At 43.5% G+C, this 26,997-nt stretch overlaps 1 protein-coding gene across 1 annotated transcript; it reads left to right on the top strand.

Annotated features, from left to right (window-relative positions):
• The first annotated feature begins 1,144 nt into the window (after positions 1 to 1,144).
• SLC1A4 (solute carrier family 1 member 4) lies at positions 1,145 to 26,720 on the top strand. The gene is made up of 8 exons (XM_016159844.2): positions 1,145 to 1,932; positions 11,888 to 11,930; positions 13,915 to 13,977; positions 15,322 to 15,488; positions 19,802 to 20,035; positions 21,288 to 21,482; positions 21,767 to 21,901; positions 23,838 to 26,720. The coding sequence occupies exons 1-8, from the start codon at positions 1,406 to 1,408 to the stop codon at positions 24,070 to 24,072; spliced, it is 1,599 nt and encodes a 532-aa protein (XP_016015330.1). The 5' UTR covers positions 1,145 to 1,405; the 3' UTR covers positions 24,073 to 26,720.
• The last annotated feature ends 277 nt before the right edge of the window (positions 26,721 to 26,997 follow it).

The raw sequence follows: 26,997 nt of genomic DNA on the forward strand, positions 1-26,997 counted from the left end.
CCATTCTTTTCAGGGGCAGAATGAGAAAATATAAAAATCTAATAAATTCGACAGAGCAAAACGACTCTACAGAGGTTCCTCTTGTATCTGCTGTGACCAGAGCAAATATTAAATGAAAGTTGAAATAAAAAGAAAATGAATTGAAGGTGAACAGTAAGGAACCATCTTGACAGGCTGGCTAAACAGCTGTGTGCACTGTTTTCATGAGAAGAATGGGGGATGGGAGAGGTTAAAATCTAGTGACTTGTATATTTCAGCTGAGGTTACATGGTGGAAACCCAAGTGGAAGCAGTGGCACGAAAGCTGTTTCTACTAGAAGAGTTTTGAGTCTTTAGCGCCCACAGCTGACTGGGGTAGGTGGGAAGACCCAAGCCAAGCTCTTCACAGCGCGCAGGGGCGAGGCTGGGAGCTGGATTTGGTGCCATTTCACCCATTCCACTTAGGGGTGAAGCTTTGTCAGAGCCTTTAAAGGATGTGTGATAAGGCTTTTTTGGTCCTTCCATCCATCCATCCTTTGTCTCAGGGCCAGGGCCTTCGCTGGGCACCCCGGCGTGCTTTACTGCATGCAACCCACAAGACTTCAAGGCAGCAACGGATTTTCCGCAGAAGGAAGACGTGGCAGGAGGACGACCCTGGGCTCCTTCGCGGCGCGTGGCCCCTTCTCAAGGGAGGCCAGTGAGTTTTCGGGGTGACCGTGGATGGTGCGGGGGTGGGGGTGGGGAAACGATAACGCTGGAGGAAACTCTTCCCCTCCCCCAATCCCCGGGACTAGGAACGCAGTCGCGTTCCACATTCTCCCGGGCCCTCTGATCTCGAGAGGCCCCAGCAGGTGACAACGAGCCCGGGTTGACTATCAGGCCGCACCTCCTTGCGGTCACTCGGAGCCGGCCCAGATCCGAGTGGCCAAGAGGCGGCTGCGGGCGTGGGGATTAGCGGGCTCCACTGGCGCCCCACCGCCTCCGGCAGTGCCCTGGGCTGGGCCGCCCCTCCTCCACGCCGGCGGCCGGGAGCGCGGGCTTGAGGCGCACAGAAGCGGCGGCTCCCGGGCGCTGATTGGCCAGAGCTGCCGGGGGCGGGGCGGTGGGTGTGAAGGGGCGGGCCCAGTCCGACCTCGTCTCATCAGCGTCCCGCTTAGAATCGCAGAATTGCATCATTACCAGCCCGCGGCTTCTGTGGGAAGGCTGCGCGCGGCACGACCCGCCGAGCGGAGGCTGCAGCTTCTCCTGGCCCTCTCCACACCTGCTCCTGCGCCCAGGCCGTGAATCTCGCGTAGGTCGGCTCCCAGAACCCGCGGGGCACAGCTAGCGGACCTCGCCTGCTACGCCCGAGCCAGTCATTGAAAACCCGGGCTTTTACTAGAGCCCAAGTACCCCGCCTTCTTCAGCTCCGAGCCGTGGTCAGCGCCATGGAGAAGAGCAGCGAGACCAACGGCTACCTAGACAGCGCCCAGGCTGGGCCTGCAGCGGGACCTCGCGCGCCCGGGACCGCGGCGGGACGCGCGCGGCGCTTCGCCGGCTTCCTGCGGCGCCACGCTCTGGTGCTGCTCACAGTGTCTGGAGTGGTGGCGGGCGCCGGCCTAGGTGCGGCGCTGCGTGGGCTCGGGCTTAATCGCACGCAGGTCACCTATCTGGCCTTCCCTGGCGAGATGCTGCTCCGCATGCTGCGCATGATCATCCTGCCACTGGTGGTCTGCAGCCTGGTGTCGGGCGCCGCCTCCCTCGACGCCAGCTCTCTCGGGCGCCTGGGCGGCATCGCCATTGCCTACTTTGGCCTCACCACGCTAGGCGCCTCGGCGCTCGCTGTCGCTTTGGCGTTCATCATCAAGCCAGGGTCTGGTGCGCAGACCCTTCAATCCAGCGACCTGGGGCTGGAGGAATCGGGCCCCCCTCCAGTCACCAAAGAGACAGTGGATTCCTTCCTCGACCTGACAAGGTAACTATTCCCCACCTCTCTGTGTGCGCTGTGGTCCAGACGCCAACTCTCCAGTACACTCCAGTTCATTCATACGCACACACCCCTTCATATACTCCTAAGAGTTAATTTTTAATTGGCTGCTGGTGGCCTTTGACATTTTTAAACTATCAAAGTAACCTCTGGAGAATTTGCGTGCTGACCACACCTTTTCAAACATAGGCAGAGGCGCACCAGACAACCTCAAGGAGCAGGATCACATCTTTTAGAAAGAGCCAGTCCTACCGTAAGGCGTGAGTGTGCCTTAGGACGGAGGCAGCCATCTCACCTGTACTTCTTATATTCTCTGGCTACCTTCTGGCCACTCCTGGATATCTTCACCCCATTTTCTTTCCAGCGTGGGGAAAAGCTTCTGGGAACATTGGTTAAGTTTTGCCTGTTGGGCCATCTTGGCCTGCAGTCTATGCTTTTCAGCTCTTTGGCTGGAAGGAAGCTCACAATTTTTTTGAAGACTTGTTGATGACCCCAAGGATATTGAGGCTGGGGTTAATTGCACAGACAAGCCTCTCCTGGAGGGTTGGAACAATTGGCTGTCCACCCCACAGTCAGGACCACTGTAGAGTATTGTGAGCTTCAAGGGGTTTTATTTGTGGGAAGGTGTGAGTTCTAGAGGAGAGAGAGAAGCATTTTCACTTAGCTTTGCCTGCTTTCTGTGACTGGTAGAAGTTGCCTTTCATCTCTTGAGATGTAGTATAGTTTCTGTGGATTACCCAAACCCTTTGGTTTCTCCATTAGCTCAGAGTTCACAGACAAGAAAACCGGCAGCCAGGAGGCATTTACTGAACTGGCCAAGTATAGCTGAGTGAGGAACTTAGCTGACTCCCCCTGCAGGTTTCTGATGATTCGGCATTCAGAGCCTCTTGGAGGGGTAAGTTTTGTCTTAAGTCACAGAAACAAACTCCTCATTGCCGAGGCTGTGAAAAACAGCAAACCCTGGGCAAAGTGACTTAACTTCCTGCTGTTTCTATTTCTCCTTCTGGAAAATGTGATGACCGTCTGCCACTTAAGGGAAAGAGCATTCATTTGAAATTACAACAACAAAAAAGTCCAAGGCATTGGATTGAAAAATAAAAATCTCCAATGAGGTGAACCACAACATTCTTACCAAAATTTCTGAGCAGAAAAGCAGGTGGAGGTGGCCTGTTAGGGCTTCAATGAGATCACAGCCTTTGTTTAGTGTCTGGAGCTTGATATTTGGAGTCTTTAGACATCCTTTAAGTTTTGGGACTCACTTTTAGGCAGATACTGAAAACAGTCTCTGAGGTTGAGAGTGCCTTTGGCTTTTTACCTTATCTATCTATCAGCTGTTCCAGGAGAGAAGGTGGTTATGGGGTTAAAGGATTCTTTTTTGCAGGTTTCATTGACCCAGGGAGGGAGTAAGGATGTCTAGCTCTGACCTGCTGGTTGTACCTCTGTAAGTTATCTCCAAAACTGGGGCAGTGGCCAAAAAAAATAGAGTGAGGGGGAGTGAGATGAGGGGTTACTTAATTACCACTGTCCCCGGAAGGAATTTCTCGTATCCTGATCATGGCTTTCTAGTTTTAGATCCAAGCCCCTTCAGTTCCTTCTTCTGAAGTGAATGGTGACCCAGCATCAGTGTAAATGCAGACTTTTCAATGACTGGGACTGCAGATACAGGGAAGGACTAAGAGAACCTTTTGTTATGGCTTGTTGGGAATAGGTGGTGCTTCATAAAGCTTCCAATGGCCAACCTTATTTAATCCAGCAGCTCAAGGATAAAGGTGGTGTTGGTGGTATGATCCTATTTTACGAATGAGGAAATTGAGCCATTGAGAGATTAAGTGATTTGCTCAAGGTCACAATAGTTTATCAAAAGGGGGATTAGAAGAACATGGGTCTCTTGCCCCACAGTTAGGATTTTCTGTCTACCACTCTCCCCTCCCCCAAGTCAGCTTGCCACGTTGCTGGTTGGTCTCAGAAATGTTTACTCTGGGCCAAAAGAAGAACCAAGTAGTGGATCAGAGTAGGTCAGGGCTGATGCCCACTTCCTTGAAACAGAGGAGATGTGTTTCAGTCTTGGCTTTCACATTGAGCAGCTTGTGAGAGAGAATAGTCTTGAGCCACATGGAAATGCTTCCTGTTCTGGGGAGTCTCTGGGTAAAAATATTTAAATTACTTCCTTCAAAAAAACTTCACAGATATCAATTTTATGTGACTCTGGGCATGTTCTTCAGCAAAGGCAGGACACGGTCCTTTTTGCCTGTGGGCATGTGAATGAAATGAGACTGCCAGTAAATGCCTCAATTATCCAGCAGGCTCTCACCTGGTAACTGCCCAGAAATTAAACACCTAGAAGGAGTGGGAAATGTTTCTGATGACTTAGCCTTGAAGGCTTTGCTAAAGTCCATGCCTTTCCTCGTGGTAGAATACATCAGAACTCCCACAAGGTCTCTCTGCTATGATTTCTGTTTTTGTTTTTTTTTTTTTTCTTCAAGATGGAACTATAAGTAGGAAGAAATAAGGCCAATAGATATTCATTGTGCCTTTTAGAAAATTCAGAACGTCATTGCTGAATGGTTTGATTTCCTACCACACAATGGATTAGAAATAACAAAGTAGACTAGGGAGTGGATGTGAGACTCTGGCTTTAGGAACAGGCCCTTTGAGAGCTGAGAAACCACGGTGGACGGCAGGTGGTAAAGTCATGGTTTCCTGAGTGGCTGGGAGCTTTATGCCTGGGGACCCAGAGCAGTACAGGACTCTCAGAACAAGGCAACAAGGCGTGACCCAAGTGATTGGACTCTGACTTTTAATCCAAAATGAAATCGTTTTGGCACCAAAGAGGCAGAAACAGGTTATCAAAACCCCAATCATTGTGGAAGTTCTTGGTCCCTTACAGTGATTATTGATTGTAGGTTCGAGGGCTTGTTCATAACTAGCTGTGCCTTGGCTTTCTATCTTCATAATAAGGGTTATGATAGTACCTACTCACATTGTTTAGAGGGTTGTTTGGGGGTTAAATGAGTTACATCTGTAAAGTTCTTAGAACAGGACTGGCCCAGTATATGCTTGCTCTTGTTATAAATGGAGCACTATTGCAACAGAGCAATTGGGTTTTCCAGTTCACCTGTACTAATGGGGATGGCCCATTAGTTCTTTTCATAGTCGGAAATGAGAGTAAATGGGAAGAAAACGAATGTTTGGGGAACCCAAGATGACTTGCAGCTAATTTAGTCTTTAGGTATATCGAGGAACCACGTGGATCCTAGAGAAAAAAAAGTCAACAGTGACTGACTTTTGGACTAATGGCATCAATGCCGTGGGAAATTTGGAAAAAGGAGAAAAGTTAAAACTAAACCCAAGAGAACCTCCTGTTCTGAAGCGGGGCAGAAAGCCTCACATGTCCACCTTCACATTCCAGTTTCTTCCCCCCTCTGCATTATGTGTTTACAAACTCCAAAGCCGATCTCAGTTTTCTTCAGCTGTGAATGGAAAAGATAAAGGCAACCGGCTTCTAGATGTTCATCTGGATGCTGAAATTTATAGTTTTCAAATGGAAAACCAGAGACGTATCTGTTGAAAGGGCAGGTAGGGACACCACCTGGGCCAGGACTGTCTGCACCAGCAGCTAGAGGAATGGCCTTGGGCTGCTGTCTTTTGCGGAAGAATAACAGGGTACTGCCATGTGCCTGTTAAGCACAATTGGAATTTTGCCTGTTGCCTGATTTTCTAGACTTCGTTGTTTTTTCTTGTGTAAATTTTCTCAACAGCAGACAGTGTTATGAGCCTTTCTCTTTACTGACGGAGAAGTGAGGGACTTCCCTTCCCAAAGACTGGTGTGACTACAATGCCTCTCAAGCTGTAAAAACAAACAAACAAACAAACAAACAAAAGCCACATTTCTTTAAGAAGAGCAACGAAAACTATCAGACGGAGAGATCAACTACTAGCCCTCAGATCACGGTCAAAAGAGTGAATAGTCAATAATTTCTTTTAAATCTTGGCCATGGCTAGTTGTTTGACCAATGCATTTATCTTTTTCTTTGATAGGCAAGAAGATGAAGACTCTTAGCAAGTCTAACAAGGATTCAAATTAATGGAGGTTTCTCCACCTAAGTAGTCAGTCACTAAAGGGAAAAAATAGCAACTTGTAATTAAAAAAAAAAAAAGTTTTAATTCAATATGGTTCCTTCTACCACCCAGGAGAACACCTGAAAAGTTTAGAGACTAAAAAGAACATATTCCCAGAGAGGCCGCAGGTTAGTGATTAAGAGCAGGCCCTGAAGTCAACTACCCAAGTTTGAATCCAGCTCTACCACTTACTATCTGTATGGACAAGTCACTTAGCTTGTCTGCCTCAGTCTCCGTATCTGTAAAATGAGGCTAATAATAGTATTTACTACCTAGACTTGTTATGAGGAATGAATGAGTTAATATTTGAGTGTCTCACTGATGTGTTGCAGCTTCTCAGGGACAGCACAGGGGCTGGCTACCTAATACTGAGAATGAGTGCTGTTCTTAGCCTTATTTCCTAAAAAGTCTCCATCCCGGGGGCCTGGAATCAGCCTTTCCAGCTGGAATCTAAAACTGGATGTGGGCCTTAGAAAGAGGGTAGATTGCTCCCCTGCCCCCCCACTGTCACCGCAGCGTGAGCCCACCGCCCCGGCCCTTCCTCTGCTCCCAGCATTGCGGGGGACTCCAAGATCAGAAGGGGTACATCCCTGTTAACTGCCTCTGTAACAATGAACACCAGGGATAATAAATATCAGGTGTATAAACCGTGAGCCATATCCTGTTCCGAAGTCTTTGAAACCTTCCTAAAGTCAGTAAAGAATGTTTGAACTTAAATAAAAGGAAATACTTCTGGAACAACAAAAAAATATACCTAAGCAAAAGTAAATTGTTTTATATTTTTGTCATAGAGGACAGGGAAGTGCATACCACCCTTGACAATAGAATCAGAAGAATAAATAGTACCAGATGTATAAAGAAGAAACATTTTGAAGTTTTTCATTGTGTGTGAGCTGCATGAGTCTATACGGTACTGCTAACACAAATTCTGCTGGCACCCGTTCAGCCTCAGCTGGCACCAGCTTTTCTATTTGTTTTAAGTAATGTGTTCAAAGATCCTATGGCACTGGGAACGCATGTTCATTCATTCTCTACCAACTTGGTCTGACTTGGATCACTGAGTTTAGTAGTATGGTCTTGGCATTTTTTCAAATGTTTTTGGCTATGACCCACTATAAGAAAAACATTTTAAATATGGCATCCATACATATGCATTCCTACCCTCCATACACAACCTGAAACAGCAGTTCCACAAAACATTGTAAATGTGATACACGCTTATATTTTCCATTCTCCCTAATGTATTACATCTTTTATAAAATGCTAGTTAGAGCCAGTACATTTGATTTCATGGCCTACTAATGTTTCAGAAACTTTGGTCTGGTATTGTGTAATTCAAGTAAATTTCTCAAGATCAAATAACAGAAAAGGGAACTATTTGAGAATGTGAGGAGTTGGAAAAAATGCCTGATGACAGAGAGCTCTGGTGAACAAAACTGCTTACATGAGGAACAGCTGGTCCCTGAATACAGGAGAACTCAGGAGTAAGAAAAATCTAGAGTTCACAGCAGCATCTGTTTAAAAGCCAAAGGAGAATGAGTTGGAGGACTGACTTTACCCAACTATAAGACTTACTGTAAAGCTACAGTATTCAAGACGGTGTGGTATTGGTGAAAGACTAGACAAAGAGGTCAATGGAACAGATTAGAGAGCAAGAAATAACCCCCATAAATATAATCAGCTGACAAAGGAGTGAAAGCAACATAATGGCAGAAAGATAACCTTCAACAAATTGTTGAAGATTATCCAGAACAGTTGGATATTCATGTGTAAAAAAAAAAAAAAAAATCTAAACACAGACCTTATACCCTCCATAGAAATTGACTCAAAATGGATCACAGACCTAAATGTGAAATACAAAACTAGAAAACTAGAAGATAACTTTAAGAGAAAACCTAGATGGCTTTGGCTATGGTGATGACTTTAGATATAATACCAAAGGCACGATCTGTTAGATGTTTTACTTTATGCCCACAGCCTCAGCTCCTTGCCCCTTGGTTCAGACAGGAGGGGACTTACTGCTCCTGGTCTACAGCAACCAGAGGGACCAAGGGAAAGGAGTATGATTTTGTGGATGGATGAGCTTCAGCTCACTGCCCCCACATAATCCTTTCCCAGGGATTAATATCTGAGAGCTGAGCTATATAACTTTAAAGAAAGTTCAGTCATCTCATTGAATGTATGTATTTTTTTGGTTATAAAATCTCCTTTGCAGTTAGCGTTATATCTTTAAAAATTTTTTTAAACCAAATTTGAGATAAGATTTGCATGCAATAAATGTTCTCATTTTAGGTGTACAGTTCAATGAGTTTTAACAAATAGATAACTCATTTAACCATCACCACAATCTAGACACTGAACATTTCTGTCATCCATGACCTTTCTCAGCAATTCCCACTCTCCACCCCTGGCCCCAGGCAGTTTCAGATAGAAAGTTTTGCTTTTACTCAAGTTTCATATCAGTGGAATCATTCAGCATGTACTTTTCTTTGTCTGGCTGCTTTTGCTTGGCACCGCATTATTGAGACTGTCTGGGTTGCATATGTCAGTAGTCGATTCCTTTGCTGCCAGGTGGGATTCCATTGTGTGGATTTATCATAATCTGTTCATCCATTCATCTGTTGATGTACATTTGAATTTGGGGCTATTATGAATAAGGCTGTTGTACATACAGGTCCTTTTTGCAGAAATATATTTTCATTTCTCTTGGGTAAATATCCAGGACTTGAATTGCTGGGTCATATGGTAAGTGTAGTTTAACTTTATAAGAAACTGCAAGAACACATTGTATTCTTCTTGGATTTTTTTTTTTTTTTTTTTTTTGGCAGGAGTTGTTTTGCCTTTCATATTGTCTGTACCTCTCTGTTCCTATTGGATTTTGTAGACTAGATACTGTAGACCAGGGGTCTCCAACCCCCGGGCTGAGGACCTGTATCAGTCCATAGCTTGTTAGGAGCCGGGCCGCATAGCAGGAGGTGAGCGGGAGGTGAGCAAGCAAAGCTTCATCTGTATTTGTAGCCGCTCCCCAGCTCCCCAGCACTAGCCTCACCACCTTGGTTCCACCTCAGATCATCAGGCATTAGATTCTCATAGGAGTACTGGTCCCTGGTGCTACTGTAGACTGTCTGAAAACAGGTCAGTGTGTCAGTGGTTATTTGGTCTAGAAGTTCTGGGTTAAGGTCAGGGTCCATTCTGGGTGAGACACTATTGGGTTATTGCTCATGCTAAAAAGAACAGGCAGGCTGGGTAGAAGGATATAAACAAATAGTGGATGCTCTTTGGAAGAGACTGCAGTTCAAGGCTGTGGGAAAGGGCTATCCTTGCACCAGCTAAGGAAACTGCTGATTCCTGAAGGATGCAAGGTACTTGCAGGGGAAGGTGTTCCCTGTGGGGGAAATGAAGGGCTTCTAACTCAGCTGTTCCTTAACTTTCCTGCCCTCTTTGGGAGAGAACCCAGTGACCAGCTCAGTCTAGGAATTATTGAGAGTTGTCATGTGGTGGATGTAGAGCAGGGAAATTGGCTTAGCGCCTAGTTCTGCTTCTAACTAGTAGAGCAAATGGACATGAAATACCAAATCTACCCCACAAGTTTGAAATATGTAAGAAAAGTGTTTTGTAATGAAAATTATAGGGAAGTGTAAGTTGCTATTCATTTATACACTAAAGAAAAGCCAATATGCATTACCTGTCCATTTTTACCTTTTTTTAAAAAAGTAAATAGGCTTGCGATAAGACTCAAAATTTTGATCACTATTTTGTAATGCTTAGTTTAACTGAAGATCACATTTGTCTGCTTAAATGCCAAGTGTGTACTTGCAGGTGTTCTCTAAATATGTTAAAAATAATTCTGGTTTCATATACAAGTAGGTTTGAAAAATGCTGTGTTGCAGTCTCTATATGCTGGCTGTCTTGCGGAAGCACACTGAGTGTAATGAAGTCATTTTTGTATCTCATTAACTTTATTTCTGGTATATTAGTTATCTATTGCTGTTTAACAGATTCCCAACAATTTAGCAGCTTAAAATCACACATATTAGTTATTTCACAGTATCTCTGGGGTCAGGAATCCTGGCGTGGCTTAACTGGATCTTCTGCTTCAGAGTCTCTTACAAGGCCACAGCTAGGGCCTCATCCAAAGGCTCAACTGGGAAGGAATTCACTTGGGAGGTCACGTGGTTGTTGGAGGAGTTCAGGTCCTTGAAGTTTATACTGGGAGCCTCAGCTCCTAGTTGGCTGTTGTCCAGAGACCACCCTCAGTTTCTTCCCATACGGGCCTTTCCAACATGGCAGCTTGTTTCATCAAACATGTAAAGCAGTAAAAGAGAGTCTTCTAGATGGAAGCCACAATTTTATGCAACCAAATCACAAAAAGTGACATCCCACCACCTCTGTTCTATTCTGTTGGGTAGAAACAACTCATAGGCTATACCCACACTCAAGGGGAGGCTTCCACAAGGGTGTGGCTTCCAAGCCACATTAGACTCTGCTTGCCCAGCTGGGTTGCAGTGACACCTGCCTACCTCTGAAACCAAACACACTACAAATAGTTGCCTAGAGATTCTAGTGCCGGGTGAACAACTCAACCACAAAAGAATTAGTGCATACGTTTGGCGCAAATAGTAAAAGATGGTCCAGAGTCTTTTACTCTTCTAGACTTATAGGAAATGGGTAGAACGAATGGATTGTCAGTGGAATTTTCTCGTATATCAAGACCAGCATCCTGCACAGAGCCTGACCCAAAGGAGGCCCTCAGTAAGACCTGTTTGCATGAATAGACTGGTTTCAAAATATAGCTTAACTTGATCAGCTCTATTGCCCTGCTTTTTGTAACAATTATTTTATAATATTCTTTCTCCTGATATGAAATCCATAAATAGAATTTACCTACACACATAATTTCAGAGCATCAACGTGACTTAACTGTTATATAAAAGACAAGAGTAATTTATAATAAAAACAATGTGTTTCAGTGTGTAAGTGCTCTAAAACAACATGGTTAAGTTCTTGCTTTTGAATTTAGATTCACCATTAATGACTCAGCTATAAATACAGATAGATACTTGATGATAATTGTGTGCAATCAAGGACCCAAATCCTACAATTTGCCACTGGTAACACAATTTTTTACCAGAAAGATGAACAATTCTTGGAAACATTCTGAACAAAACAAAACAAAACAAATCATCCCACACTTTACACAGTGCTTGTATTCCTAGAAAATTCAGTATATGTTCAAATTATACAACCTACCTTTTTTTGGAGTTAGTTTAGGCTCAGTAATTATAATAAGGTTTTCATCTACAGGTATGTCATACAGGACATCGGAAAGCATGAGGGCCTTGAGACCATTTATTGTATAGGACTTTGCTGCACTTAGCAGAACGAATGGCGGAGACCTGACACTTTCCCTATACATACTTCCCCAGTTCCAGGGATGCCCCCCAATTATTGAGACAACAAAAACACTATGGATTTCACTAGTGAGAAGCACCACTTACTCCCTATTTAAATCCACTCCAATAGGGCTTAACCTCTTGGGGAAAGGAAAATGATATAGTTATTCTGATTTGGTTGGACACAGGTAAGCTTAAATACCAAGGAGTGCCATGAGGGAGAGGAGATGGAAATTGGTGCACTCAAGTATCTATTGTGGCCCAGCAGCCGAGGCATAATTGGACATTCGCATTAAGCAGAAGGCCACAGTAACTGCTGGAGGTGGAGAGAGGGAACACTGTGTGTTAGGCTGTCAGGATTGGGCATCTTAAAATGCACACTTTGAACACTGACTTTTAAGAATGTTGATGAATGCTTTCTTTACCGACAGAAACCTGTTTCCTTCAAATCTTGTGGTTGCAGCTTTTCGAACGGTAAGCCTTATTAATCCTTTGCTAAAAGTATGAAACTTTGATGGGGGCGGGGGATATATAAATTACCACTAGAGCATTAGACAAGATGGAACAGGGAGGGATGGTGTAGTTAACAAAACTTGGTAATACCGTTCTAAAGTTTTATAGATGGGTGCCTGGAATAAAAATAAAACAAAAATCCCCAACATTTTTCTAAAATATTCTACTAGTTCCAATATCTTTTTGAATTACCTGAGAAATAATCTCAGGTCACATTTTGGGGCTCTCAAATATTTTAGAATTTTTAAAAAGTACACTTTTTTCTTCTGATTATAAAGGTAATGTATGTTCATTGCTAAAAAATAAAGTACAAGAAAGTGGAAGAAAATAAAAATCACCCATAATCACTACCTAGAGCTAACCATGAACATTTTTATATATATCCTCCAGATCTGTTTTTCCTATACGCATGCCTACACATTTAAAAAATGTTTATACTATACATATTACTTGTATGTGCACATGCAACACATGTTGTTTTGTAATCTGCTCTTATTTTGAAGCAGTATATTGTGATCATTTTCTCATGTTGGTCAGTATCTTTTTCCACAACGTTCTTGGCTGTATCTCGCTGTATGAGCATACCATAATTTTACTCCATCAGTTTCTTGTTGATGGACATTCAGATTGTTTCTAGTTTTTCCCTAATTTTAGCAATGCTGCAAGTAACGTCCCTATGATCATGCTTTACATAGAGAAGGAATATAAATGTCTGGATTAGATGGACTAATCAGATTGTCCTTTTCAAGCAAAGACTTTTCTATTCTTATAGCCCTCCCTTTAAAAAAAAAAATCTGCATATAAGCACAGCTGTGGTTTATATATAATGTGAGATAGGAGAAAAATAAAAGGCTTATGGCAGTGGTCCCCAACCTTTTTGGTACCAGAGATTAGTGCTGCTGTGAAAATCTGATGCTAACACTAAGGAGTGGTCACAAATATAGACAAAGCTTTGCTCGCTCACCTCCTGCTATGCAGCCTGGTTCCTAACAGGCCATGGACTAGTACCAGCTGGGGGTTGGGGACCCAAGGCTAGTGAGGTTTCAGTGTCTGTCACAGAAGCTATGGGGTGTGTTTCGTTTCTCCTGCCACCCGTGATCACAGGACCACTAAGCAGCTCTGCTTGTCTGAAAACTTGATAAATCAAAGCTGAGAGAGATCAGAGCTTTTCAACAACTGATACAAAACAGGCCTCCAGAGCTGTACCCCCTAATGGGCTGCTCTTGACAGTTCCCAATTCAGGTGTCCTTAGAAAAGGTCAGAAAGAGTGTTTTATAGCAGATTTTACTCAACAGTGCATGCTGCCACAGGGAGATACCTGAGTGTTATAAAGTAGTATGTGAAGTCAAGTGTAGGGTCAAAGCTGGGGAGATGTTTTACCTCTGAGAAGTGGGTCTTCCAGAGGACTCCGCTAGAAATCAACATCCTGCCTGTCGTCCTTTGCTTTGGAGAGTGGAGGCTCAAGTCAAATTAGAAACATGCCGAAAAGCAGTCACATTTCAAATTAGTTCTGAAACAAAGTGGAGCATAAATAAATGAATGAAAAATAAAATGACACACTGAAAGTGAACTTTGGCATTATGATGTTAATAACCAGTGTTCTCCAAATAATGTAAGTAATCAGCTGTTTGAAATATCAAACCATCAGCATGAACTTGGGCAGAACTTCTCGAAACCTATGTCCAAGGGACATAAGGAAATTCTCCCTGTGTCCTTGGGTTTCTCAGTAACCCAGAGACCTCTTGGAGTGCATGTTGCCTTAGTCTTAAGTTACTTTAGTACAGTTCTCAGAGGCCCTTGTCAAACCAATCAAATGAGGCATGCCTAGAACCCTCGGCGTGAGTAATGACAGAGCAGCAAGAGGCCCAACAGTCCTCGTGGTTCCCCTGGGTCCATCTTCTCCTGTGAACTAACTCTGGGTTTTTTTTTTTTCTCTTACTCACAGTATGCAACTGATTATAGAGCGGTGATCCACAACACAGGTACTGGAAACCTAACCCTTGAAAAGGTACTGCTCTTTATAAGATCACTTGTGACAAATACTCATAAAGCAAATAATGCTTCTTAATTGAATGGCCATTCACAATGCTGAAAACTTAGGAGTTTGGATGGACTGTGTGAAGCACATGGGTTGAGTTTGCTTCTTTAGTTATTTATCAACATTGCTAAAGGTCAGTGTCTGCAGCTTTGGAATCTTTAGTGGATCCATTTCATTGAATTGAAACTAGCATCCCCTTATTTTGAAAAATTTACAACACCCATTCCGCTATCCTGAAATGTAATTAATAGGTGATTTAACCTACTGCTATACCTAGAACTTGTGTTAGGGGCCTAATTTATTCTAGCCATTATTCATACACACATTTTTTTGAGTACCTGATATTTGCCAGACACTGGTCTAGGTCCCAGCCTTCATGATAGAGCTGGAAGGGACAAGGGACCTCAAGGATTTTTCAATCCAGCTGCAGAACTGTCATGGGAAGAAAGAGGTACTTTGTCCTTTCTGTATCCCTACCATACACATTCCCGGGGCTGAGGGGCACTGAGTGCTACCAGCCTTTCTTTGATTGAATGAAAGGTTCCACTTAAAAATAAAAAAGGTAAAAACTACTAATTTAGTCCAGTTGACTTCATTTTGCAGATAAAGAACTTGAAGCTTAGAGAAGTTATTTAATGTCAGAGCTGGGATAAGAACTATGGTGAAAATGCTCTTTTTGTTTTAACCATGTCGACATACGGTTCCTGTTCAGAATTTCATAATGTGTTTTGATGAAATAAAATGTGTGTCTAATATATGCTTGTAGTAGTGAGAGTCAGCATTACTGGAAAAAATGAATACATTATATCTATATATTTTAAGTCAGTGATTTAGGAATGAATATACTGAAAATATCCATGTTGATCCTGAAAAATCACTTGTGGAAATTTGTCAGCTGGGAGATTATTATAACAGCCTAGCAACAAAGAATTTGTTGACAAAGTTGTAATCATTGACTTTTCATCTGAAGGAACTTTTCACCAACCAGCTCTTCTTTTAAAAGCAACCTTTGAAGTGATTGCCTAACCTCTACTTGAATATATCCAGTGACTGGGAGCTCACTAATTTCTATTTCAACCAATCGTGAACAATTTTTGGTTAACTAGGTGAAATTCTTATATCTTGACTTTCCATTTCCTTAGACTCCATCTCCCCTTTTCTACCCCTTGATTTGTGAAATCGCCAAAGGTTAAAGATGAACCTTTTCTCGTTCTGGGCATGGTGTTTCAGTTTGGTGAAGATACCTAGCAAATGCATCTTTAGTTCTCATTCATATATTTAAACTTAGACTCTCTGTCCCCTCCGATTCTACAGGTCCCCTTTGGAACTGAGATTGAAGGGATGAACATTTTAGGGTTGGTCGTCTTTGCTCTTGCGTTAGGAGTGGCCCTAAAGAAACTAGGCTCTGAAGGAGAAGAGCTCATTCGTTTCTTCAATGCCTTCAACGAGGCAACGATGGTGCTGGTGTCCTGGATTATGTGGTAAGTGTTGCCTTGCTGCCTACTCTCCCTCTTATTTCTCCTGCCATCCAGAAAAGAACCTGCTTCTGCAGTTCTAGGTCACCCTATGGGACCACCTGGGCCAGGGCTCTGTATGTGGTTGATATATCACAGGTAGGCCCTGTGTACAGGGATCGATAGAAGGGGAGGCAGTTTCTCCTCTTGTCCAGGACTTTGGAGAATCAGGCATGTAGCATAGTTACGAGTTGCTTCCTCAGCTCCCACAGTGACCCCTTACGGTTCTATCATCGGTGATCTATTTATGGGTTTCCACCATCATTCCATATCAGATGGGATGCCCATATCAGCTTGTGGGACAATGAAATCCATAAGTTTGCTATCTGCTGGATAAAATAAGACTCCTAAGAACAATAGACTTCAAGCTTCAAACGGGCCCCTTACTAAAGTATTTCACAACATGGAGGACAGATCCATCTTTACCCTATGTATATATAAACTTGGAATGGTCTTTTTTTTAATGTAAATGTTTCTTTATGTAACAACAATCAAAGTATACTTGTTTAATAAAAAATGGTAGATTGATTTTTTTTTTTTTTTTTTTTTTTTTTGCTGAAAGGTAAAAAATTTGACCAGATCTCTCATAGTAACTTCTCAGAAATTATGCTAGCTCTGATAGCAGTCACTCGTAAGCTTTATCCTGCTGTCTTACTTAAGCCAAACTTCTGTAGATTTTAGCTTCTGCCATTCTTTTGTCAAGAAACTATCTTTTTATGCACAGAGCATTTTGCTAATCATCAGTCTTTAAATATCCCAGAACTTCTCTACCTCAGATGGCATTGGTGTGGCAGCTGAACTAATTTTAGGAGAGAAGGTCGGAATTTGGTAGGAAAGTTTGGAATTGAGTGGGAGGCCAAGTTCAGAGCCCTCACTGCTGGTGTTTATTTTGCTCAACCAAATTTTCTTGCTCAACCAAACATTTCAGAGTCTGACTCTTATCATTGCAAACATGACACTTCATGTGACTGTTGTTCTGGGGAGAGAAATTGTTTCAGAAAGGAAAAACTGTTTTCATTATAGGTTAAGTTCTTTTCCTGGCTTACATTTTTTAGTCTAAAGGTTTCTCAAAGTTTGGATTAAAGGAAGCTCTTTGCTAGAAAGTGACGTTCCTGTATTAAGGCATTTGTTTTCAATCTGGACACCAATTTACATTCATTTCTTCAATTTGATGTACTAGTTCATAAACAGGTATTCAGTAAGGTAGTCCCTATTGAGTGTCTAACTGTAGTGCTTGATTTATTGCCCAAAAAGTGCATCTCACACAGAATTAGGGTTTAAAATGGCTTAAATGATCAAAGGATCTCAATCAAGTGTGGTAAGGATCTTCAGCAGTAGCATTTTCTGGTTCTTTTCTTTGCTAATTACCTACTCCAATGTCAAAACACCTGCTTCGTGTGCACTATTCACAGAAATAACTTCTCAATGGATTAAAAACAGGGCCGACAAACTTTGTAAGCCATATAGTCCCTATTGCAGGACAAAAGAAATCATAGATTTGTAAATAAATGAGTATGGCTATGTTCTAGTAAAACTCATGGTGCTTAAACTATCCGGGGAGGAAGGAGAAAGGAGTCCTCTAAAAGTATTAGAAGAAAACGGGAATAGGGAAAGTCTTCTAAACAGAACACAAAATGTAAAGGCCGTAGAAAGCTCCTGTATTTGACTACACCAAAATATAAAATGTTTGCATGCAAAAGATATCTTGAACAAAGTTAAAAGACAAGATTCTTATTGAAAAAAATTGACATATATTTGCATATGTATATATGTGTACACACACACACACACACACACACACACACTCAAAGCATTAGTATCCAAAGGACTGGTACCAGTTCACAAACTGTTTTTCTGTCCACAGTGAGATTTATAGGGAAATTGAGAATAAGTGTTTAGAAACTTTTATAGCAATTTCAAATTGCTGCACTATGCACACACACCATTTTCTAGTATTTTGTTTCTATTGTCTTTTATAAGGATATTGGTCTATGACCCACTGGTTAGAAGTAAACAGGTCTTTCACCAAAGATACTTTAAGAAGCATAAATATAGAGTTCCGATTACCAAAAAAGAAAAAAGACTGAATAAACTATTAGAAAATGGACAAAGTATGTGAGCAGACAATTTATAGAAGAGGAAACCTGAATGACCAATAAACGTTTTAAGGGATGCCCACCGTATGAAAATCAGCAAAATGGAAGTTTGGTTTTATCAGGCATTGGTAAGGGCGAGGACAGGGCTTCTCAGCAGCAGCTCTGTTGACATTTGCGCTGGGTCATTCTTTGTCGTGGGGCTGTCCTGTGTACCATAAGAGGTTTAGCAGCATCCCTGCCCTGACATCTACTAGATGCCAGTAAAGCTCCCCACCCCCAAAAGCTGTGACAATAGAAACTGTCTCCAGACATTGCCAAATACCTGCTGAAGGCAAAACCATGCCCGGATGAGAACCAGTGGTTCAGGGAAAGGATAGATAGCTGGTGGGACCGTGAATTGGAACAGCTACTTTGGAGAACCATGTGTTGGTCTACTAAAGCTTAAAGTATGCACACCCCATGCCTCAGCAGCCCCCTGTCACGATGTCTCTATGGAGAGCACACAGGCATGTGGGCGCAGAGGCACGTTTGCAGCATTATTTTTAGTAATGAAAATCTGGGATCAATTTAAATATCCATCAGCAAGGAAGTAGCAAAATATAGTGTTTTGGTTCTGGGGAGGATACTTAAAAATAATGAGATAAAGGTGGTAACAGCCAAAGGTCCATTGATGAATAAACAAAATGTGGTATATACATTTTAGGGAATAGTATGCAGCCATAAGAATGAAATTCTGACATGCTGCAATGTGGATGAACCTTAAAAACATGCCAAGTGAAATAATCCAGACACAAAAGTACAAACATTGTACAATTTCATTTGTAATAGGTACCTCCATAGAGACAGAAAGTAGAACAGTGGTTACCAGGACAGGGGAAGTGGGGGATGGGGGTTATTGTTTAATGAGTACAGAGTTTTAATGTGGGATGATGAAGAAGTTCTGGAGATGGATAGTGATGATGGTTGCACAACAATGTGAATGTACTTAATGCCACTAAACACTGCACTTAAAAATGGTTAAAATGGTAAATTTTTATGTTATGCATATTTTAAAACAATTAAAAAATAGAATGACCTATATGTCTATGTATTGGTATGAGAAGATCTCAAAGACATAATGTGGGGTTAAAAGTAAACATGCAGATTTAAATATATACCTATGTATCTAAATACATAGGAAGTAAGAAATGGTTACCATCCACGGGGCCTTGGGGTGAAAGGTTGCCTTGAGGGTGGTACTTAGAGAGGATTTTGGCCTAATGTATAATGTCTTAATTTTTTGAAAAGAGAATATGTGCATGTGTTATTATGGGATTTAAAATTAATAGTACTACTTGGAATATCTCTGGAAAGTAAGTTCGAGAAACCAGTGACATTGGCTTTGCCCAGGGAAGGAGACTGGGTGTTTGGGGGACAGAGGTGAAAGGGAGACTTTATGCTATTCATGCTTTTGTACTCTTTGAAATTTGAACAGTGTGACATTATTATCTGTATAATTAAAATGTATGGAAAAAGTCAATGGTCGTAAAATTCCTAATGGTTATTAAAATTCTTCCTTAATTATATAAACGACTGACTTGTTCTTTGTAGCTCCCACAGTTTATTCCTTCCCTTCCTTCTTCCCATCCTGCCATTTAAAAAATCTTCACGCACCAGGAGTGTTCCCAGAGGGTCATTGTTAATGATTTTTTCCCACGGAATCATGTTTTCCAAACCACAAAGAATTTAAAACTTCACAAAAGTCCTAGCTTTGTCTCAATTCTGTATCCCAGCAGTTCTGTGAAATAGGTGTTAGTCCTTTGTGTTTCTAAGTTCTCAGAACAGGCCTGAGCAAAGCCAAAAGTCAAGCTACAGTCCCAGAGGCTATAATCTTGGAGAGTTTCTTGCCTTTCCACTTCAGAGCCCATGTGGTTGGTAGCATCTGTCTGTCAAGAATGTGACATATCCAAAGGGAAAGTAGTCTGGGTTCTGTCTTGACTGCATTACTGATGGTAATGTATCCTGTTAACTTTATTCAGCTTCAGGGTCTGTAAGATGGGCCCATCCCTTTCTGTTCCGGAGGGTCATCTGAGGGAGAAGTGACTGCCTAGTCGAAGGTACCTAAGTTCTGTATCAGGAAGGGCCTGCATCTCCCAGCCCTTCCTCACATCACTTATCGACACGTATGCTATGTTCATGCCCTAGGTACGTGCCTGTGGGCATCATGTTCCTTGTTGGAAGCAAGATTGTGGAAATGAAGGACATCATCGTGCTGGTGACCAGCCTTGGGAAATATATCTTCACATCTATATTGGGCCATTTTATTCATGGAGGAATTGTTTTGCCACTTATTTATTTTGTTTTCACACGAAAAAACCCATTCAGGTTCCTCCTGGGGCTTCTCACACCATTTGCAACAGCATTTGCCACCTGCTCCAGGTACGTGGGTTTCGGGTCCCCTTGGCTGCTCTGAACTGTTTTAGTATGGAACCAGGTGAGCCCAGTGGTAGATGCACAACTGGCATCTTGACATATTTTAATTCTTTGAAAACTCTACATTGATCTTATCTGATTTTTTGTGTTATCAGCCCCACAGCTCATATGGAAGCAGATTTCTGGGTTTGCCAAAATGAGAGATTGCCTCATTCCTTCTCCTCCCACCTCCCTGGAGGCCAACCAGATCATTAATTAGCCCATGAGAACTGTAGGTCCTCACCCAAATTAGTAAGGCCTTTGCCTGAGTAAAAGAAGGCAGCTATTTCACCCAAAACACAGTGCAGGGAAGTTTCTAGAATGACACCTGCCCCTTTCTCTCTCTGGACGTGTGAATTAGAAAATAAGACCAAGGCATCATGGTGAGGGATGTGCACTCAGCTCACTAGAAGTCCACAGTTTTGTGAAATTATCTAAGCACAAGAGATGCACCTTGTCGTTATTGGAAATCCTTCAAAAAAATTGGGCTTTCCAAATACATCAAAGAACACTTCGAAAGGATGGCAACACATTGTTTTAGTCAGTCTCACAGTTAGTTTTTTGCCTCTTTATTGCATGTTTCTTCCCATCCTGAAGGACTATTTTTATGACAATTATATGACTATTTATATTTGTGGTAAAAAGAATTAGGGAGATCAGTTTCTCTGGCTTAGACAGAAACAAACCTACTTATCAGTTGCACCAGCTACCCTCTGCGAAGCCTGCAGAGGCAGCTGGAGAGAGCAAGTCTTTTTTTTTTTTTTTTCCAGTCATCTATATAAACAGTTACCCCTTCCAAACTCTCAGAGCCATTTCTGCTTCTTGGCCTAAAAGAACAACAACAACAAAAAAAATGCTAGTTTGCTGTGTGCTTGGGGGGGTGGCAGATATTAAGAGAGGAGATGTACCCATGGAGTTAATAGTTCTTGTTCTCATGAGAACGTTTTGTACCACGAGACAATGTGTGTGTGGTTCTTGAGAAATTTGAAACAGGTGTATCCAGGTAAATAGCATAACAGGTAAATCTAGGGAGTCAGATTTTGAATACTTTGGGAGTTGACAAAACCCCATGTTGTGACAGAAACTTCGAAACAATTCTGCTTTTTCTCTTATTTCAAAAGAGAAAGCCAGAAACTAATTGCTCTGTTCCAGGGTCTGAGCTGAGTAATATGTTGCCCTGGAAAGACTGTTCTCATGGTTGGTGGTCTTCCATTTCTAGCTCAGCAACCCTTCCCTCTATGATGAAGTTCATTGAAGAAAACAATGGTGTAGACAAGAGGATCAGCAGGTTCATTCTCCCCATCGGGGCCACTGTGAACATGGATGGAGCAGCCATCTTCCAGTGTGTGGCCGCGGTGTTCATTGCCCAGCTCAACAACGTAGAGCTGAAAGCAGGACAGATTTTCACAATTCTGTAAGTTCATTATTCCTTTTTTCATCTTTAGGCCTAAGTCAAAACTTGAGGTATTTCTCGTGATTTCCTTTGAAAAACCTCATAAATACCAATCTCTCTATGACTTGGATGTCTCATTTATGAAATGAGGACAGCGCGAATTCATTACTTGAAGAGGGTAGATTATCTCTCCTAGGCTCACTGGCAGAACCTAGGGTTGTGTGGTTTTCAGTTTCCAAGCCATGGCTGCTGCCATGTTCTGCATTTCTCTGTGCCCACTCCATGCTCTGTGTGCCATCCCCTAGAGTGACAGCTACAGCATCCAGTGTTGGAGCAGCAGGTGTGCCAGGTGGAGGGGTCCTCACCATCGCCATTATCCTGGAGGCCATTGGGCTGCCCACTTATGACCTCTCTCTGATCCTGGCTGTGGACTGGATTGTGTAAGTATCAAGTCCTAAGGGCAGTGAACAAAAGAAGTCTGTGTTGGGTTCCTTCCCTAGGAGCTTGGCACTCTGTTGGGCCTGGGGCATGTGGAGAAACTTCAGATATGTTCCCTGCCTTGTGAAAGAGTCCCCAGTTGAGCTGGCAAGACAAAATTTAGGGTTAGGAAAAATTCAAAAACGTGTGAGTCAAAGGCTCATGAATGGCCTTGAAATGTCATTACCAAGAACTCGCTTAGAGCATCCAGGAAAGTGTGGGGCCAATGCCCGGGTGGGGCCACCAACGCAGGCCCAGGGTGGGCACAAAAATCTGTGGAGATTTTTGGCTGCATGGGAGTCGTAGCCTTGGGAGCAGTGAGCCTCCGAGAATGATCGTCCTTGGCCTGGAAAATCCATAGAGTGATTTCTGTGAGAGAAGATAAACCTAGCTATGTGAGTGCTTGGTTTAGGCTTAGGGGAGGAGTTGGGAAGGAGGCGTGATGCAGACCGCCCTCACCAGGGCTCCTGGAAAGACACAAAACAGTTTCTGAGTGTCGATTCCGTGAGTCGCACGATAGCTTTTTCAGGTAGTTATAGGGAAGGTCAGCTGAGGCACTGGTGTTGGACAATAGAGCATATAGATAAGAAAATGAGCCCTGGACCTCAGGGACCTGGGTTCAAATCCCTGCTTTGCCATTTACTACCTGTGTGATAGGTAGTTCTGTGCTTTGTCTGCTCACCCGTGAAATGGGAATAACAGCACCTGCACCGGTGGAGATTAAATGAGTTCACACATACACAGCACACAGAAGAGTCCCAGGCTCAGGGGAAAGCATTCAGTATGTATTAGTGAAGAAAGACACTGATGGCCAGGGCTAGCAGAGCCCAACATGGGAAAACCGAAATACTGGGGCCTGGCCCTGGGCTCATGGCTCTGCCCACTGGTTGGAAATGGTGGTTTCCAACCTTTTTTTCTTAAGCCCTTGGCTTCTCGGAATCTTTACGGCTCCTCAGAGCAATGAGAGTGAAATGTGCCGCAGAGACCTGCATTGTCCAGACAACTCATCAGCAGGAACTCAGTGTCTGAGCTGGTGAGTAAGACAGGACCAGAGCCAAGGGTCAGAGGCCTCAACTCCTTCCTTATTTGCATGGGGCAGGTAGGCATCTAAGAAGTGCTCAGCCAGGAATAGGGAAAGAGGGCGCCAGGTGGGCTGCCCTGTAGGACCTCAAGTCACATGAGCCGTCCACCTCCCTGTGGCCTCTGATTCCACAGCCTGCAGCTTCTCCAGGGCCCTCAGGCAAGTTCACATTTTTTCCATCTCTTCAAAATGGGCACAATACTTCCTCAGCTCTGGGGACAGGGGACGGTTATTGGGCTAATCTATGGGAAAATAAGCTCCTGGAAAGGACAGTGCTCTTTTCTGTGGGGTGATGTTGCCAACGACCATGGAATGAATACAAAGATTAATTGTCAGTAGAGATGCTGTGTTGAAATGAGAAAAAGACAGGAAGGTCCCACAGTGTAACAGTGAGTGGAAGAAAAGCTGGACACAAAACCGTATCTACACTATCATCCCAGTCATAGGTGACTTTTATATGTTGGTGTCTTTTACATACAAAATTACTTGCATAAAAAGAAGATTGGAAGGAAACACATCAGTGTTAAGAGTACTGATTCTCTTAGAGTTGTGAAATGTGAGTAGGAAACTTTATACTTTTTTCCCCCCAAATTTTCTATAATGAGGACCTATTACTTTTTAAGAATAAAAATATTAAAAGAAAATCAATTTAGAGGAAGGTGAGGCCTTATGCCCCTGGTTGCATGCTCTCCAGAAACAGCAGGGCCCCTCAGGGTCACAGCCTCCCCATAGCAGGTCAGCCTTCTGTGACAGGGCCACCCCACTGGTAGCTCCGGGTGGCACCGGCTATAATGCCTGCCTTTCCCTTTCCCCACCAGGGACCGTACCACCACCGTGGTGAATGTGGAAGGGGATGCCGTGGGTGCAGGCATTCTCCACCACCTGAATCAGAAGACAATGAAGAAAGGGGAACAGGAACTGAGCGAGGTAAAAGTGGAAGCCATTCCCAACTGCAAGTCAGAGGAGGAGACGTCGCCTCTGGTGACACACCAGAACCCTGCTGGCCCTGCAGCCAGTGCCCCGGAACTGGAATCCAAGGAGTCGGTTCTGTGATGAGGCTGGGCTTCGGGCTTGCCTGTGCCAGTGGTGCCTGCCCTGTCAGTCCAGCCACCAGATACCAGGCATCGGACACTAGGCACCGTCCTCACCAACTTTAGCCTCCTGGGCAAAAATTTGGCCCCGTCACCTGTTTGAGGATCACTTCTTGGCACAGGCGCTGGGCTTCCCAGCAGGAACTGGTTACTGAGGACCAGGACACTCTGATGTTAAGCTTGATCCATGTTCAGGTACAACCGTGTGTATACCGGGCTCTGTTTGAAACGTACCCTTGAGCCACCAGACTCTCGAAAATAGGCTCTTGGGGACCTAATGGTTAAAGCCTGGAAAAATGCAGATGTACTCTTCATTGCACCTAGTCACTCTGCATCGGGTAATTTCTGGGGGAAACCTGAGGGCTTTGCAGTCATCTGTCACATTGCCTTGTGAGGCACAGTAATTGGAAAAATTCTTAAATTCTTAGCCGTGGCTGGAATTCACTGAGCTGGGACTCGAGATGTTAGAGTTTGTGCTACAACTAGGTGCAGCTGGCTTCTGGTTTGCTGGTTGGTGGTGGGCTGCAGACCCTGCACATTGTCAAGGTAGAAATATTTTAGATGATGTTAATACTGATGTTCTCTGGTTAGTGGCATTAAGTAAACAATCTAAATTCTGAGGTCAACAAAAGAAGGTGAGTACAGCCTGCAGTGGGAAGGGAAGCAGCCTAATCAGGACAAGATGCACGTACGTCCCCATTCTCATCCCAGCCATGGGGAAATTTTTGGCTTCCGTGGCCTGGACCTCTGACAACACCGTAGCTTTATCTCCATCCATTCTGATTTGGCAACAGGACAGAGAGGGGCCTTTTCCTCTGGTGAGGTGTGATATGGTCATCACGATTCAGGACTTGAGTTTGTTTATCAAATTACTATTTTAATTCAACTAGGCCTTCCTTAAAATGTTGCATTCTGGCAGTTATAATAATAGTAATCGATTTAAAAAACCTACCCTATTCCCAAGCCCCAACATGCCCTAGTTTTGGCCGATTTCCATGGACTTGGTTTCCTTTCTTGCCGCTACATTAAAGTTTAAAATTATAAGCCAAATGTCCACATTCCTCCAGATACCGGCTGGCTCGATTTGAATCACAGTCGAGGGGGCTTTATAGAGAAGAGCGGTGTTGCCAGTAACAGGGAAGACCTGTAAGGCGTAGTACTGCTATGTCACTGTGGCTGTTGGAGTGTGTCTGAGGTGCAACCTGCAGTGAGTCCCAGGGCCTCACTTTACCCCATTTGTAAAATGGGGCCGACGTCACCTGCCTTTTACCTACCTCAGAGGGATATGGTGTGGTGAGCTGAGTGAGTCCATGAAGACGACCATTTCACTTCTTTGATATCAAGTGCTAACATCCCCATGCTATGCTTTTCTTAGTTTTTACATAAATGATGCCTTTCTGCAGAGCGGCCTCCATGTCCTGATGAAGACAGCTTTTACGAGCAGGGCTTTGTTCTCTGTGCGCATTAGCCATTTTCATCACACCAGTTATCCTCTTTGTAGTTACATGATAGCATCAAAGGCAGCCTCTTCCCGATGTCCTTCAAGTGTTCATGAATTAACCACGCCGCCTTCCATCGCATTTCTGGGTACCTGACTTCCCTGTGACTCCCAGACCTAGGCACCATTTCTGCCACCCCACAACAAGTCATCAAAGCTCCCAAACTTTCAGCCTCTTTCATTCCCTTGTTTTCCCTGTTGCCGTGGTTTTGCTGTCACCCAGGCCCTATGGAAGGGGAACACACCATTATGATGTACCTCTCATTGTGATGAGAATGGGCGGCTGGGACAGAGACAATCAAGCTCCTCCATTCTAAAATTAGATGCCTGTGCCTGAGAGAAGGGGGTGGGGAAGAGCCATGGGCTACAGAGCCGACCCAACTGGTGGGAAGGCCAGCTTCCTCCCATTCTTTAAACTAGCTAAGCCACTCCAGTCTCCTGTGAAGCCAGGAGTGACCAGGAACTGAGCTGAGAGATGCCAGAAACCTTTACCCTCTGCCTAGAGTTTGCTGCTGTTACCTTTTTGTTTTCTAAGGGGAAACCGTCTCATTGTTTGATTCCAAACTGCAAGTGAACATTCACTACTTTTCAGGCCTTTGTATATTTCATCTTTCCTTCTTCCACGTATATATGGCTATATATGCACACATATACATTATGTATGTATATATTATTTTAGCTCCGAGCAAGTTTGAGTTTGATTGGAAGTGAAATATAACTATAAGTTGTGTGGCTTTGACATCCTTATTTTCCTGTTTGTAATGGTGAATGTCACAAAATGTGGAAATGAGAGCTGTCCTGGACCTGGAAATGCAACAAGTAGAGTGCCGTGGCCTGGAGAAGGAAGGGTTCCTCCGAACAAGTCCAGATGGCGATCGTTCCCCTGCCCCTGGGAGGGAGCAGGTGCTGTTTTCTTCCTGTTTCTCAGTCCACAAGTGGAATCGGACCAAGTGTGACCTGGTTGAGGAAAATCCTACTTCCATATTGTTCAAAATGTCTCCCCCATTATGCTCTTCTAACATGTCGTAAATACTGTTCGTCTCTGTATGTGTGACATTTGCCTTAAACATAGCAGCCCTCAAAAAGGAATACAGTATTTCTACTGGGAGTTACATGTTGTTGTTGTTGTTTATTTCTTGTGTTTTGAAGTGCTATTTACTGATGGAGCTTCTCTAGAGGATGGCCTGTAACGGAATTGATTTTTTCCCCTAGCTTTTAGGCGACATGATCCTCTGAGGCAAAGTAGGACCGCTCCGGTGGGCAAAGCTGCTGCGGGGCTTTCACTGATGTGACTTGCCTCTGGTGACATCCAGCCACTTCTGGGCTCCTTGCATTCAGTACTAGCAGGACTCTTGGAAAAAGTGAGCAGTTTACCACCTACCTCCATAA

The sequence above is a fragment of the Rousettus aegyptiacus genome, unplaced genomic scaffold, assembly GCF_014176215.1.
Source record: "Rousettus aegyptiacus isolate mRouAeg1 unplaced genomic scaffold, mRouAeg1.p scaffold_m13_p_7, whole genome shotgun sequence".
Lineage (NCBI taxonomy): Eukaryota > Metazoa > Chordata > Mammalia > Chiroptera > Pteropodidae > Rousettus > Rousettus aegyptiacus.